Below are 16,131 nucleotides of genomic sequence, written 5' to 3' on the forward strand. Positions count from 1 at the left end.
TTAACAACACAGGAGGCAGCCACATCGACTGTCCTCCCTTGGACTCAGGAACACACACTAGCTTTTGAAAGCTTAAAGAAAGCTCTATGCCAAGCACCTGTTTTAGCAACACCATGTTACAGGAAACATTTTACACTCTTTGTTACAGAACGAGAAGGTACTGCCTTGTCAGTACTCACACAGGAACAAGCAGGATCACACAAACCGTGTGCTTATTTTTCTAGTACATTAGATCCCGTAGCTCAGGCTCTGCCTGCGTGCCTGAAATCAGTGGCAGCGACAGCTTTAGCAATCAGACAAAGCGATGCCATAGTGTTAGGACATCCATTGACAGTACAAGTACCACACGCAGTAGAGGTTCTTGTGAATCGAACGCAAACACAACACTTGACTATAGCGCGACTTACAGGTTACGAATTAACATTGTTTCAGCCACATATAGAAATCAGACGTTGTAACACATTGAATCCTGCCACACTTTTACCTGTAAATGGAACAGACCCACTAGCTCATGATTGTATTGATGTTATTACAATAACGACGAAACCCAGACAAGACTTGACAGATGTCCCATTGTCAGATCCAGACTTGACGTTGTATGTAGATGGTTCATGTATGAGAACAGGTACAGGAGAATTAGTGGCCGCTTATGCAGTCACAACAGACACTGAAATTATTGAAACCAAGTGTATAAATACCTTGTCCGCTCAAGCAGCAGAGCTCGTCGCTCTGACACAAGCCTGTATTCAAGCCACAAATAAAAGAGTCAACATATACACTGATTCCCGTTATGCATTCGGAGTTGTACATGACTTCGGCGTGTTGTGGCGAGAGAGAGGTTATTTAACTTCTCATGGTGCCCACATTCAGCACGGACCCCTCATTCATGCCTTATTAGATACAATACATTTACCCAGTGCAATATCGATTATGAAATGCAAAGCTCATATGAAAATCACTGATATCATTTCTCAAGGCAATGATCTAGCTGACAGAACAGCTAAACAGACTGCTCAAACTCAAACATCCGATATGATAAAGATAATAGTCCAGACACCAACACATTGCATGATGGTTAAGGATCCCGCTCTTGATGTAATTGACATACAGACACATGCTACTCCAGACGAAATAGGGAAATGGACTGAATTAGGAGGGATCCAAACGGATCAAGGATGGATGACGAAGGAAAAATCTGTATGGTTCCTTCCTGATTCAATGGTCCAAGTCATTATTAACACTGTCCATAGTCCAGCGCATCTAGGAGAGAAAGCTATGCTAGACAGCATTCAACATATTTGGTTCAACAAACATTTACGAGCAGCAGCGAAACAAAAAGTTCGTACCTGTATGATCTGTTGTCAGTTCAACCCAGGAAAAAGCATCCCCGTAGACCAGGGTGGATTTCAGCCTCCTGATCACCCTTTTGAAATCCTCCAGATGGATTACATCCAGATGGAACGATGTCGAGGATTCAAATATGTTCTCGTAGTTGTTTGTGCTCTTTCCCGTTGGACCGAAGCGTACCCGGTTTCAGATTACACTGCCCCGACTACTGCCAAACAGTTAGTTCGAGAATTCTTCCCACGGTACGGTTTACCACGTGCTGTCTACTCAGATAACGGCCAGCCGTTCTCATCCGAACTAATGAAACACGTTTCACTTTTGTTAGGATATCAGTGGAAGTTTCATTGTGTCCGACACCCCGAGGCAGCAGGTCTCGTGGAACGACATAATCAAACTTTGAAAATCAGATTGTCCAAAATATGCAGGGAGAAAGGTGTCGACTGGGTAGTAGCATTACCAGTTGCACTCTTTTACATGAGAATGGTAACACACTCTCGAACAGGGCTATCCCCGTATGAGGTGATCTTTGGCAGACCACCAAATATGTGGGGGACGCCTATACCACGTAAAATAACTGATATCGACTGTAATATGCTGACAGATTATTTGGCTTCCTTGATGTCTGCACTACAATCTTGTCGTTCACAGGTAGCTGCAGCTTTTCCTGACAACACTGAGGTGAAACCCCATGACGTAATTCCAGGGGATCTCGTTTTAGTGAGGAACTTTGATCGAAAGACTCAGCTGGATCCTAGGTGGAGGTCGCCTCAATTGGTCTTGCTCACCACAAGGACAGCCGTGAAGATCGAAGGCAGAAAAGGCTGGGTACATTCAAGTCATATCAAGAAATTTTATGGACTACCATCGGATATAAAAACTACACCTCGTGTGTCCTCACCCATTGACTCAAAACTTCCTTTGGTTGACTCAAGTAGTCACGAACATTATAAACTAAAACTCAGATCTAATCAGTCGGGAAATTTGATTGTTTAAGTCCTCTCCAAGGTGAAGCGGTTGAATTTGTCTCCGACATGTATCCCTTAGATCAGAATAGAGAAATAACCCGAAAAATGTTGAAACGACATGCATACTGTAAATCACTGCGTAGTCATTGCACAGTGACGTTATCAATTTTGTTTTTCTTAAGTCTTTTAATAATTATTGCAAGTATATTTTTGCACATATATTATCCTATTTCTAGACATGTTTATAATGTTACTGCTGAACATTCTTTTAGTGAATTACCTCCGCATGAATTGTCATACAGATTTGCGCTGCGCAATAACACTTTTATTAGTATGTTACATCATTCCCATCAGGTTAGCAATGCTACAAATTGTTGGATATGTGGCCGACTCCCTCCCTATCAGAACTATAAAGGAATTCTACCCCTTTTTCCATACCCGTTCACACACAACGGCTCCTGTGGAGCATGGTTTAGTTTAATTAATTCCTTAGATTCAAATTCTGCAGTTTATCAAGACAACTGGGTATGGGGAAATCTGAACTTAGTTTTACTTAAGGTCTGCCACCCCAACAAGGAGGGACTTCCCAAAAGAACAGGAACTGATCTAGAAAATGAAGTATATGGATTAGGTAACTTTACGCTTAATCTTATGATCCTAAATATCGAATCCGAAGCTACTCCAACTTTGCCCGCCATGTCAGTATTTCCAGTAAAAGGTGAATTATGTGTAAGAAAGAATGGTTCCATACATATGGGCCATAGTAGATGCACCACTGTAATAGAATTTAGTGATCAAGGCAAGTCGACATTTAGAGCTTCCCGCCATTCCTATTTTATATGTGGTCAGACGGCATATGTACGTTTGCCTCTAGATTGGGATGGTACCTGCTACATTGGATTCCTTTTGCCACCTGTTTTTCTAGCTCCTCCTGATTATCACAGAAATACTCATTTAGTACACAATAGAGAAAGGAGAGATCTCCCAATAGTCGACTACACTGAAACAACATGGGAAAAATACACAGATTTCAATAAAGGTCTCTTTCCCTATATCGGTACCGTTACTAATAGTAAGCTGATACGTAGATTGACTAGAACCCTTGAAGCAGTAGTGAACGAAACTATTTCCGCCTTAGGCAATTTAACAGAAGAGCAGTCTGCTATGCGGATTGTTGTGCTTCAAAATCGTCTTGTCCTTGACGTCATCCTGGCCGATAGGGGCGGAGCTTGTAGGGTCATCGGATCAAGCTGCTGCGTATTCATACCAGAAAATTCGCCATCTGTATATAAAGCCATAACCCGCCTTCATAAGATTGTAAGCCAGATACACCAGAATCCAGGCACCTGGACTTGGTCCGGTTGGTTTTGGAGCGTGTTATCAGCCTGGGGATGGAGAGTTCTATCCTTCCTAGGTATTGGCCTTCTCATACTATTCAGTTGCTGCTTATGCCTGCAATGTGGACCAGCGATTTGTGGTCTGTGTGCCACATCGTGCATTCCACATCAAGATTTTCATTCAAGATCCCGGAAGAAGAAAGAAGAACAAATGATGTTATATGAACAGATCAATGGATTAATGAAGATTGATATCTCTTGACGGGCAAGTAGGGGACAAGGAGGGAATGTGGAAATATGGATTTTTCTGGTCAGTTATGTCCCCTATCTTGGACCCCAACGGTTCTATGTGCATGTTACAAGTACATGTATGTTCCCTCCAGTTCCAGTTATGAAGACGCAAATACATGTGCGTCCACCGTTAACATGTCCTCTGTTGATCCGCCATGAATGGGCCGGATATTCCATTCCTAAGTACGAAAGGCCACCGCCTTTATATGGTTCACTTATGCCATTTTACAGTCCAGGCAAGTAGGCCCTGATTCTGTCATCAAGCTTTTCTTGCTTTCTGTCTCTGAAGCTCCAGTCCGAGCCTGCATCTGTGACCATGAACTTTGTCTCATCCTCTGCGCGGCTCACGATGCCTGACATCAGTTTGCTGCCTGCCAAGAACTGTATTTCACCTTCGGAAATTATCTGTTCCGCTCCCTGCCCAATGCATTCCTGTCTAGTAGCTTAAGTAAACATTCTGCCGGCTATTGAGCAAAGGCCCGGCTTCCCTGTCTTTATACAAGTAATTCATAGTCCTGTTACTATGGAAGATTCCTGCCCTCGCATCTAGTGTAGACACTTAGACGCTTGTACACGCACTAACAGTCAGTATAGTCAGTATAGAATAAGATTCTACTCCAAGAAGGCCTCTCTTTTGGATAACATAGTTCTTTAAACATAGGATGTTAGATATGATTTGGGATTAGGTTGACTTGACCCCCCAGACATCTGTCGCCACATGTAGAGCTAAATGTCAAGTCCCCTTCACCCCCTAGCTGCACGTCAATCACACGTCATGCTGCTGCGCGCGCATCTCTGCCAAGTATTTCTGCTGACATTACGAAATTCTTTCATGGAACCACCCCATTATGACATCATGCCTGATGACGTTCCTTTGTTACGCCCAATCACGCCCATTTTCATTACGCATGAATAATGTTATCTTCCTTATCAATTGTTACGCCTCTCGCATTTGCTCCACTGTAATGCCTATTGTATAAAAATGATTAATTATCAATAATGTATGTACTTCACTTCCTGAACCTCCGTGGTGATGGAACCTGGAGACCACGATTCCGAATCGTCCATTGGAATAAAGCCCATTCCGAACCTCTAATACCACGGATTCTGCCTCTTATTTATTGAGCTATTTTTATTATGTTCTGTATCAAATTAAGTCCCGGTAATTAAATTATTTACCACAATAGAATAGATAATATAGCTAAGGAAGTACATAAATTACATGGTAGTTTTGAGAAAATATATGCAGGAATGGAGAAGGGCAGTCTGAGGACAGCTATTTGCAGGGAGGACCACATTTTGGTCACCGATAACAGTAGCAATCCCCCAACAGTTAATGCAACTAATCAGACAGAGAGCCTCTCTCTAGGGAATCAAACTTATAGCCAAGTGTTGAAGGAAAATTTTATGCAAAGCAAAACAAAACATGCTACTTTTTTAAATTGTGGCAAAAATCTAAGGGAGAAATTACCTGTAGGGGTTAGCAACCCCCCGGCAATAGATACCAATAGAACAGACAACGATTTGTTACTTTCTGAAACAAATAAAATACCTTCATCTATTGATTTACCCCCTGAATGTGGGGCATATGTGGCAGTCTTAGTGAATGTACCTAAGTTAAGGAAGGACCAGCGGGAAAATCATGACACACTTAAAAATAAAACCTTGCATTGGTTGTCTAACAACTGCGATTTCCCGTTGTCAGGGGCTAACCAGATATTGTTAACGCAACGGGTAGGATGGATAGGCCCTCTGAATAAAAAATTTGAAGGAGATTGTATCATTATTAATTCTAAGTCCTCTGTTTGGGCGAAGAACACCTTAGAAAATGCTCCACCACCGTCCCCTCGAGAGTACAATACGACTCTCTTGCCATTGGGTTATTTTTATAGGCATCTAATGCTGAGTAGGAATCAGGGTAATTTAATTCACAACCTCCCTTTCCCTAACCAAGCATTATCATTAGTGCAATCATCATCCTGTATAAATGTTCCTTTATATAACAGATATCAGGCACTAAATTCTTTGGAAGATAACGACTGACTTGTGTTAGTTGATGAAATAGGGCAGGTATCTAATTTAATAGGGGCCGACGATGCCATAGCACAAGGAGCAGCATTAGAGGCGGGGCGGTCATTCTCTCTGCCCATAGTACAAGAAGTTTATAATAAGTCCTATCGTAATATGGTTGTAAATATTGGCAGTGAACTGCAAGAAATAACTTGGGAGGGGCAGTCTGAAATTGAGATGACAGCAAGTGCTGCAATATTAGAGCCTTTACTTGAGGACAGCTCAAATAATTTACACTTGAGGAGTAAGCCAGCTACGGCAGGCGTAAATGAAGGATATACAATAGTGAAATGGAACGTAGCAGGTCTTAAAAGGAAATTAGATACGCCGTTTTGGAAAGATTTTATTACTTCTAATTATGATATAATCTGTTTACAAGAGACCTGGCATAGAGATCCAAGTTTTGTAGAGGGATATACCTCAAATTGGATTAATGCTATTGATTCCAGGTCAGGAAGGGCGAAGCGTGGCCTATTGATTCTCGTTTCCAATAAACTTGTGGAATGCAAAATTAAAAGCTGTATATCATTGCCAGCTTATGAGGCTTCAATTCCATAAGGGCAAAGACTTGCTCCTAGTTAACTACTATGATAACATTTTTAATGGCGATAGGGGGAGTGCAATTTACAAACTGGAAATAGAAATTGAGAGGGCGCAATGTCTGAACCAAATACACAAGCTATTATCCTTTGGGTCGGTGATTTTAATACCCAAGTGTGTCTGCTGGCCCAAACAAAAATTTGTGGATTCTTGAAAGGTCATAACGTGGAGGATGTTGCTGACCATGTGCATTTCCCACACGGTGAATATGGTACAGCACTAAATTCTTTAATAGCTAAGTTCGACCTCGAACTTCTGAGTTGCACCGTGAACAGGGATAACATTAAATGCCCAACATTTACAGGCAGGAATGCCGCTACTAGCATTGACCATGTTTTGATTTCGTGTAATACTGATTATGCCAACTTATGGATTACAGAACAGGCTGTCAGCGACCACAACAGCATTTCGTTAACATTATTATGTTGGGGGAAAAGACAACTAAATAACACTAAGAGTATTACTAATATTACCCCCACAAGAGCAAATGGCACGAGGATCAAATGGTCAGGCGTTGACCCCAAGAAAATACAAAAGGAAGTGATTGCTAAATGTAGACAGGAAATAGATCACTGTCTTAGTGAAGAATTAAATCCAACACTTCTGATTCCTAGTTTCCTTAAAATAACCAAGATTATAGAGGACCTCTTTACCAAGAATCATAATGCAACAAAAAAATAATAATTACACGTAGGATGGTTCAATATGAATTGTACCCAGGCCTTACATAGCCTGAAGTTAGCACTAGGAATTAAGCCTCGTAATAAAATAAATATACAAGAATTACGTTCTAAATATAAACGGACTATTGATGCCCGTAAAAAAGAATTGCAAGGTGAAGCATGGGATAAACTTAGTTTAGCTGCAGCAACTAATAATAGCAAACTATTCTGGGAGACAGTAAATAGCCCTTTTTTAAAAGATGATTGCCAACCAGAATTAACCTCGTATGTAAACTGTAATGCCTGGATTGAACATTTTACTAACATTTTTAACCCAGATAGGACTGATAATAGCCTTTCCATTGATTCTATCTGGCCTGTTTTACCACTATTGATAAATATTGATGAAATATACGAAGGACTAGTGGTTAGTAAAGGAGGCAAAGCCCCAGGTCCGGATGGGGTTCCTATTGATTTATATAAGAATGAAATTAACCTATGGGCCCCAATTTTAACTAGGATTTTTAATGCCGCAGTAGAAGATCATTTCCCGCTGTCATGGGGACATTCATTAATTATCCCCCTTTTCAAAAAAGGTTCTAAATCAGAAGCCTGAAATTACCGGCCAATATCGCTACTAGATTCATCTATTAAGGTAATGAGTAGGATTCTGTTGAAAAGGCTCGAATCCTGGGCCTTAGACAACAAAATCCTTTCACAAGCCCAATATGGGTTTAGGAAGGGCCTAGGTACACTGGAACAGTGTGTCAACCTTGACTTGCTTAGTAAATACACTTTAGTGAAAGGCGGTAATTTGTTCTTATGTTTTGCCGATTTAAGTAGCGAGTTTGATCTTGTGGATCATTCTATACTGTGGCGCATACTACTGGATACTGGCGCCCCTAAAGAAATTGTTTATTTCTTGGCAAGACTTTATGAACGTCTATCCAGTAGAGTGCGCTACGGCACCGCAGGTGAATGTACCCCGTTTTTTAACATTAAAAGGGGCATCCGTCAGGGATGCGTTCTGGCCCCACTTCTGTTTTCATTGTTTACTAACCAAGTGGATGCAACCTTAAAAGAATTACCCGCAGATGCCCCCGTGATAGAAGGCCAGGCTGTCCCAATTTTATTATATGCAGATGATGCGGTTTTATAGTCACGTACCCCAATAGGCCTCCAGTGCCTTATTAATAATTTTATATTGTTTATTAAGGACAGAAAACTTTTAATCAACAAATCTAAGGCAGTTGTAATGACATGTGGGAAAAAAACATCTAAGTCAAGTAAGGCTTTTTTTCTGGAGGGCACTAAAATGTATTTGGTTAGATCTTTCTGTTACCTCGGCGTAACCTTTACAGGAGATGGGAAATGGCTACGCGAATATGATAACATACGACTCAAAATGAGTAAAAATACCAATAGTATTTTCAGATTTTCAACCAAAGTGGGAGCAAGAAGAATTAAAGATATGGTTGCTATTTATAATGCCAGGTGTGTAACTTCTGCCCTTTATGGAGCTGGCATCTGGGGGCACCACTTTGAGAAGTCATTACAGCAAGACGAAAACACCTTTCTCAAACGCTTGCTGAGCGTTCCCCCTTCAGCCTCTATAGATTTGATACATCAGGAAGTGGGACTAAATTATATCTCAGATTTAGCCGCATTACGTCCCCTTCTATTATGGCGTTCTATATGGTCGAAAGAGGAAACGCTATTTACACAACGTATTATTACAGATTGTCTGAAGTTGGACCAGTGTTCCCGTATCCCCTGGTTGAGCTTCATTAATTACTGGTATAGACTTTTGTTTAATTACAATATCTACTCAGAACTAGAGAATGTGACTTTAATTGCAAAAAGGGAGATCAAAGAAACCTTCCTAGATTACAAAAAGGTGGACCGAGAGAGTCTATTTGGGAAACAACCCACTTTGATATACTACCAACAACTAAATCTTAAAGCTGGTTGCCAGGCATATTTGACTGATGTAACGAAATCCACCCATCGCTTTGTTCTGACACGATTAAGGTTAGGGATCGTCCACCATCTTGTGGCTTTCCCGATTATAAAAAAAAGCACTGGCTCTGTGTGTCCTTGTGATAACATGTCTAAGCAAAGTTGTTGCCATTTTTTAATGTTTTGTAAATGTTATCTCTCACTAAGGAAATTTTATCTAAAACCCCTGTTTTTAAAATATAATGCCCGGACCACTAAAAATGCTATGAGGTTAGTTTCTTCCCTGGAAAGCCCGGATGTTTGTTTTCACGTAGCGCTGTACATCTTAAAAAGTATTGCTGCTAGGAAATCCATCATTTTTTAAAGTTTGTTTTTAAAATGATTTGGTACTTGGCATATAGCGGTTAAGTAATTTGCACAGAACTGAATACAGTTGATAAGCGCCATTTTACAGTAACCTAATTAGGAATACAGTTGGCAAATAATACTTTATAGCGTAATTTGCACATAATGTTCATTGTTAGCACACGTCACTTTCTGTAAAATCTGCAGATATTTTACTATGTATTTTGCTTTGTGAATGTTGCTATAATGTATAATGTGTTTCTTCTTTGTCGCTTTTATGGTTGTTATTACAAACCGAATAAAACTTTGAACTTGATTCAAATCCCAGCTTGTTCAATATCTATTATTATTTTATGAGGGCAGTAGGTGTTTGTTTTTATTTTAATGCAATTTAGTATTTCATAGTAATGGCTACTTTGTTCATTAGCACTTAGGACATATATCAAAGGTATATGTGTGTTTTGATATTCACCATCTATGGTGTATATCTGAATGAATAATTTTAATGCTGTTCAAATATTTATATATGTTTTTTAATGTTTGTTTTTATATTTTGTTTAACATACAATGTTATTTTTATGTTTTGAAATTTATTTTGTTGATATTAATGTAGTGGATATAGTGTTAGGCAATATGTTTTACTATAAATATGTTTATTTAAAGGATACAATATTTTTATTTCCAATATTTTAGTTGTCACCGTTAGTGAACAATATTTTGGTTCTCAATATTTGTATTTTTATTAGTTAAGTAGGGGAAGGCATTATTATGGTGAACTATATTTATTTACCCCTATTTTTGTAAATCAGTATTGTGTCCATTGATGTTAGGTCATTGATCCACATTTGGCTGCACTTTTAATGTGCTGCCACAACAGCTAGTCATTTAGTAAATACTCTTAGGGTTTATCATCCCAAATAGTCGAACTCTGAATGGTAATGTGTACCACAAATCTCAGATACAAACGATGAGCCTAGTGGAGGGGGAATCTGGAAGTGTGCATAGCTGAGATAGAGAGCCATCATGTAGTCCCCTGCTTGTATACGCAAAATGATGTTCTGCAAATCCGTCATCTTGGAGTAGTGGGAAATAATTTAACAACTGAGCACTCTGAGACACAAGACTGGTCACATGGTTTTGAGGATGAAAAAGTACAGCGAGTACACTCCCTTTTGGCTAGCTGATACAAATGTTACTGTGCTTTTTAGGTCTTGCCTGACCCAGCGCATGCGCTGGTCTGGCAAGACTTTTAGTAAGGGCTTAAAAAAATTCTACCATGGCCAGCCTAGAGAGTGAGTGCATGTGTGCGGGCGCGCGCTTATGAGCAGAGGCGCCATATGGCTTTCCTCGTCATGCTCATTAAGCGCAGCGCTGGCCGCGCTTGCGATCACTTTTGCGGCCGCTTTGATGTTCTTAGTGAGCCGCGTTACTTTGCTTGGCTTTGAAATTGCTTTCACTTTTGTGCTTGTTAAGAAAAAACGATTGTGCTGTTATTTATTCCTCTACAGCAGTCAAAATGTAATCCACAAGCTTCATTTTCTTTTGGATTGCTCATAAAATCAATTTATATACCTGATAAGGAACCCCATATGCTAGCCGGAAGGTGCACATATGGACCCCCTTTGTGCAGGCCAGCCAATCCAAACAATATTGTGTGGTCTCAGCAGAAGCAGACAACATCGGATGTATTTTGAACATAACCATAACTATATATCTTTCTTCTTTTGTGAACCCGGAGGGAGCCCCGATCTTACCAAGGTTATTATGCAGGGCTCGAACAAAGGAGGGAGACTGGAGGGGACGCTTTTGATTGAAAAAATACCACTGGCTGCGCGTTAATCACACGCAGATGCCAAAGCACTCTGGTGCCCTCCGAGATCTGGCACGGATAAGCTACCCATATCCCGTCTCCCTTTCCGTGCCAAGGGGCAACCAGGTCGCTCGTCTGGACACCGTGGGCTCTTTTTGCAATGCATTCTGCACGACATACCCCTTAGCCAGGGCATATCTCGGTTTCCAAGCCCACCTGATCCAGCAGCAAATTCTGCTAGAGTGACTATTTTCTCTGATTTTGAAAGAAAAAAAAATCTTAATTTAGGGGAATCAGTAGTACTTAAAAGGTCTACCCCTGCAAGTCTCCTGAATTATTCTTAATTTTTTTCCTCCAGAACGCTTAAAGGACACGGAATTCTTGTCATTTGGGGCTAGGGTTAAACAACGCACGAAGAACCGCTTGACGGTTGCTGCTAGTAACCCACTGGCGCAGAGGGCAGCCTGAAATGCTACTTCAAATGACCCCCTTCTGCCACTGTCAGCCAGTGATGCCACATGAGACTCGTGGGAGATGTATTCCTGTGTCTTTTATCCTAGAATAAACTCTGTCCAAGAAAGACTTTTTTAATACAATTTACTTCTTTGACGAAAAGATTCAGGCAGATAATATGCTCGCACAAATGACGTCAGGCAGCACTCTGGAGCAATCAATTTATATTTTATGATTCGGAACTCCGATGTAGGGCCACATAAAATAATATAACAATTACAAAGAACAATCGTAATTACAGCTGACAAACATTTCAACGAACTGTAGCACATTCCTTTCAATAAAGGTGAAAATATAGCATCGTGGAAAGTGCCATCATAGAAACAGCGCACATAATAGCAGTAGAGGAGTACCAAATACACCAGTCCCTACACATATAAAAACGTTGAAAAAAAGAATACGACTTTTGGCAGAATCATTAACACACCTCTTATACTGATTATAAATACATAAGCACCATGGCTCAAGCTGCGGCACCAGAGCCACCAACTACACCCACCACTCACCCTGCAATGTCGTGTAGCGCCCACAAACAAACAAAGAACTTACTGTTCAGGGACAAAGAAGAAGACCTTGATTCACCCAGGTCCAGGGAATCATGGAGACCCAGCTGCTGCTCTTCTGCCTTAATACGGAAAACAAGCCCGGGGTTCACAATGGCGAAGCCTGTCAGGACAAGGGAAGACAGATGCATATTATATGATCAACATGCGTCCCATCCACTGGTGCACCGTCACTGCAATAAAGGGTCAGTGGTTTAGGTGCCTGAACAAACTGCACCGATCGCAGTCGCCAGTCCAGATTCACAATTATGGCACATTAGCGAGATGAACCAGCACAACCCCTCAGCCAAAGGCTCACCCATGGAAAGCCAAAGGCTCACCCATGGAAAGCCAAAGGCTCACCCATGGAAAGCCAAAGGCTCACCCATGGAAAGCCAAAGGCTCACCCAAGGAAAGCCAAAGACTCACCCAAGGAAAGCCAAAGGCTCACCCAAGGAAAGCCAAAGACTCACCCAAGGAAAGCCAAAGGCTCACCCATGGAAAGCCAAAGGCTCACCCAAGGAAAGCCAAAGGCTCACCCAAGGAAAGCCAAAGGCTCACCCATGGAAAGCCAAAGGCTCACCCATGGAAAGCCAAAGGCTCACACAAGGAAAGCCAAAGGCTCACCCAAGGAAAGCCAAAGGCTCACCCAAGGAAAGCCAAAGACTCACCCAAGGAAAGCCAAAGGCTCACCCATGGAAAGCCAAAGGCTCACCCATGGAAAGCCAAAGACTCACCCAAGGAAAGCCAAAGGCTCACCCAAGGAAAGCCAAAGGCTCACCCAAGGAAAGCCAAAGACTCACCCAAGGAAAGCCAAAGGCTCACCCAAGGAAAGCCAAAGGCTCACCCAAGGAAAGCCAAAGGCTCACCCATGGAAAGCCAAAGGCTCACCCATGGAAAGCCAAAGGCTCACCCAAGGAAAGCCAAAGGCTCACCCAAGGAAAGCCAAAGGCTCACCCAAGGAAAGCCAAAGGCTCACCCAAGGAAAGCCAAAGGCTCACCCAAGGAAAGCCAAAGGCTCACCCAAGGAAAGCCAAAGGCTCACCCAAGGAAAGCCAAAGACTCACCCAAGGAAAGCCAAAGGCTCACCCATGGAAAGCCAAAGGCTCACCCAAGGAAAGCCAAAGGCTCACCCAAGGAAAGCCAAAGGCTCACCCATGGAAAGCCAAAGGCTCACCCAAGGAAAGCCAAAGGCTCACCCAAGGAAAGCCAAAGACTCACCCAAGGAAAGCCAAAGGCTCACCCAAGGAAAGCCAAAGGCTCACCCTAGGAAAGCCAAAGGCTCACCCAAGGAAAGCCAAAGGCTCACCCATGGAAAGCCAAAGGCTCACACAAGGAAAGCCAAAGGCTCACCCATGGAAAGCCAAAGGCTCACCCAAGGAAAGCCAAAGGCTCACCCAAGGAAAGCCAAAGGCTCACCCATGGAAAGCCAAAGGCTCACCCAAGGAAAGCCAAAGGCTCACCCAAGGAAAGCCAAAGGCTCACCCATGGAAAGCCAAAGGCTCACACAAGGAAAGCCAAAGGCTCACCCATGGAAAGCCAAAGGCTCACCCAAGGAAAGCCAAAAGCTCACCCAAGGAAAGCCAAAGGCTCACCCAAGGAAAGCCAAAGGCTCACCCAAGGAAAGCCAAAGGCTCACCCAAGAAAAGCCAAAGGCTCACCCAAGGAAAGCCAAAGGCTCACCCATGGAAAGCCAAAGGCTCACCCAAGGAAAGCCAAAGGCTCACCCAAGGAAAGCCAAAGACTCACCCAAGGAAAGCCAAAGGCTCACCCAAGGAAAGCCAAAGGCTCACCCTAGGAAAGCCAAAGGCTCACCCAAGGAAAGCCAAAGGCTCACCCATGGAAAGCCAAAGGCTCACACAAGGAAAGCCAAAGGCTCACCCATGGAAAGCCAAAGGCTCACCCAAGGAAAGCCAAAGGCTCACCCAAGGAAAGCCAAAGGCTCACCCATGGAAAGCCAAAGGCTCACCCAAGGAAAGCCAAAGGCTCACCCAAGGAAAGCCAAAGGCTCACCCATGGAAAGCCAAAGGCTCACACAAGGAAAGCCAAAGGCTCACCCATGGAAAGCCAAAGGCTCACCCAAGGAAAGCCAAAGGCTCACCCAAGGAAAGCCAAAGGCTCACCCAAGGAAAGCCAAAGGCTCACCCAAGGAAAGCCAAAGGCTCACCCAAGAAAAGCCAAACGCTCACCCATGGAAAGCCAAAGGCTCACCCAAGGAAAGCCAAAGGCTCAACCATGGAAAGCCAAAGGCTCACCCAAGGAAAGCCAAAGGCTCACCCAAGGAAAGCCAAAGGCTCACCCAAGGAAAGCCAAAGGCTCACCCAAGGAAAGCCAAAGGCTCACCCATGGAAAGCCAAAGGCTCACCCAAGGAAAGCCAAAGGCTCACCCAAGGAAAGCCAAAGGCTCACCCAAGGAAAGCCAAAGGCTCACCCAAGGAAAGCCAAAGACTCACCCAAGGAAAGCCAAAGGCTCACCCAAGGAAAGCCCCATAGTAACAGTCTTGTGTCACTGCGACTGAGCGCAGCCTGCGATCGTGGGTCACTATAATCACATGAAGCCATGACACAATTAAAGGAGCGAAGATCCACTGCAGTCCATTCAGACATCTCTATGGCGGATATACACTCGCCTCTATTTCTAATAAAGAGACACTATGATGGACTGCACCTGGCCTTTGCTTGTACTCATTTTGTCATACATTTATGTGATTATAATGACTCATGACCGCAGGGAGAGCTGAGCTGCACTGATACAAGACTGCTATCAGAGGTTTGACTACAGAAGAGTAATGAACAGAACCATTTCACAACACAATTTGAAACTGCCTGGGTGTTTACGCGCTTCTTTGCCAGAGCTTTTTTCAATCAACATTAGGTTGTTTCTATACATGTACTTCTGCAGTCTCTATGCATACTCATAAAAACTATCTCTTCTTTCTTTACATTCTGGGCTATTTATTGGGGCAAGCCTCGCATCAATCTCTCATTGCAGCCTGAAGATATAATGAACAAGCATTGGCAAAGCCTACATGTCTTGGTTTAATGCGTTAAAGGGTGCAGCGTACGTCCAATAAAGCCAACAGAAAGAGACCAAGAGGGCTATCGCTGTAAAGTAGTCCCTCATGCATTTCAATGCAAGCACTCGGGTAGAGGTGGAAGGATACTCCAAGCAGCCAGTACCTATTATAGACTTATAGCCCGCCGTAGCGGGCTATACCGGCTATTAAAGGCCCGCTGCATCGTTAAAGGCCCAAGCCGAAGGCGAGGGACTTTAACAAAGCAGCGGGACTTTAATAGCAGGTATAGCCCTGCTACAAAGGGCTATAAGGCTATTAGAACATTCTGCCACTAGAGGTCAGAGTGTTGTAACAAATAAAACAAAGGCTTCAGGGAGCGCGAGGGGATTGAAATCCCCTCAGGATCCCTGAAGCGTTTGTTCACAGCCAGAGCTGTGAACAAAGAAACATTGGAATGTTGGGGTTCCGGGCTTCTACCAGCCATTATAAGCCCGGAGCTACTCCATTGTTTTCAATGGAGCTCCCAACATTCCAATGTTCTAATATAGCCTTATAGCCCGCCGTAGCGGGCTATACCGGCTATTAAAGGCCCGCTGCAGCGTTAAAGGCCCGAGCCGAAGGCGAGGGACTTTAACAAAGCAGCGGGACTTTAATAGCCGGTATAGCCCTGCTA

At 42.9% G+C, this 16,131-nt stretch overlaps 1 protein-coding gene across 5 annotated transcripts in view; it reads right to left on the bottom strand.

Annotated features, from left to right (window-relative positions):
• Positions 1 to 16,131, bottom strand: part of LOC146822320 (zinc finger protein 135-like) — a 127,896-nt gene that overhangs the window by 48,221 nt on the left and 63,544 nt on the right. For all 5 annotated transcript variants that reach the window (XM_085613405.1, XM_085613406.1, XM_085613402.1 and 2 more), the window contains one exon: positions 12,449 to 12,565. In XM_085613405.1, the coding sequence (XP_085469531.1) occupies positions 12,449 to 12,565 (117 nt within the window). The remainder of the gene's footprint in view (positions 1 to 12,448; positions 12,566 to 16,131) is intronic.

The sequence above is a fragment of the Triturus cristatus genome, chromosome 6 (assembly GCF_964204655.1).
Source record: "Triturus cristatus chromosome 6, aTriCri1.1, whole genome shotgun sequence".
Classification (NCBI taxonomy): domain Eukaryota; kingdom Metazoa; phylum Chordata; class Amphibia; order Caudata; family Salamandridae; genus Triturus; species Triturus cristatus.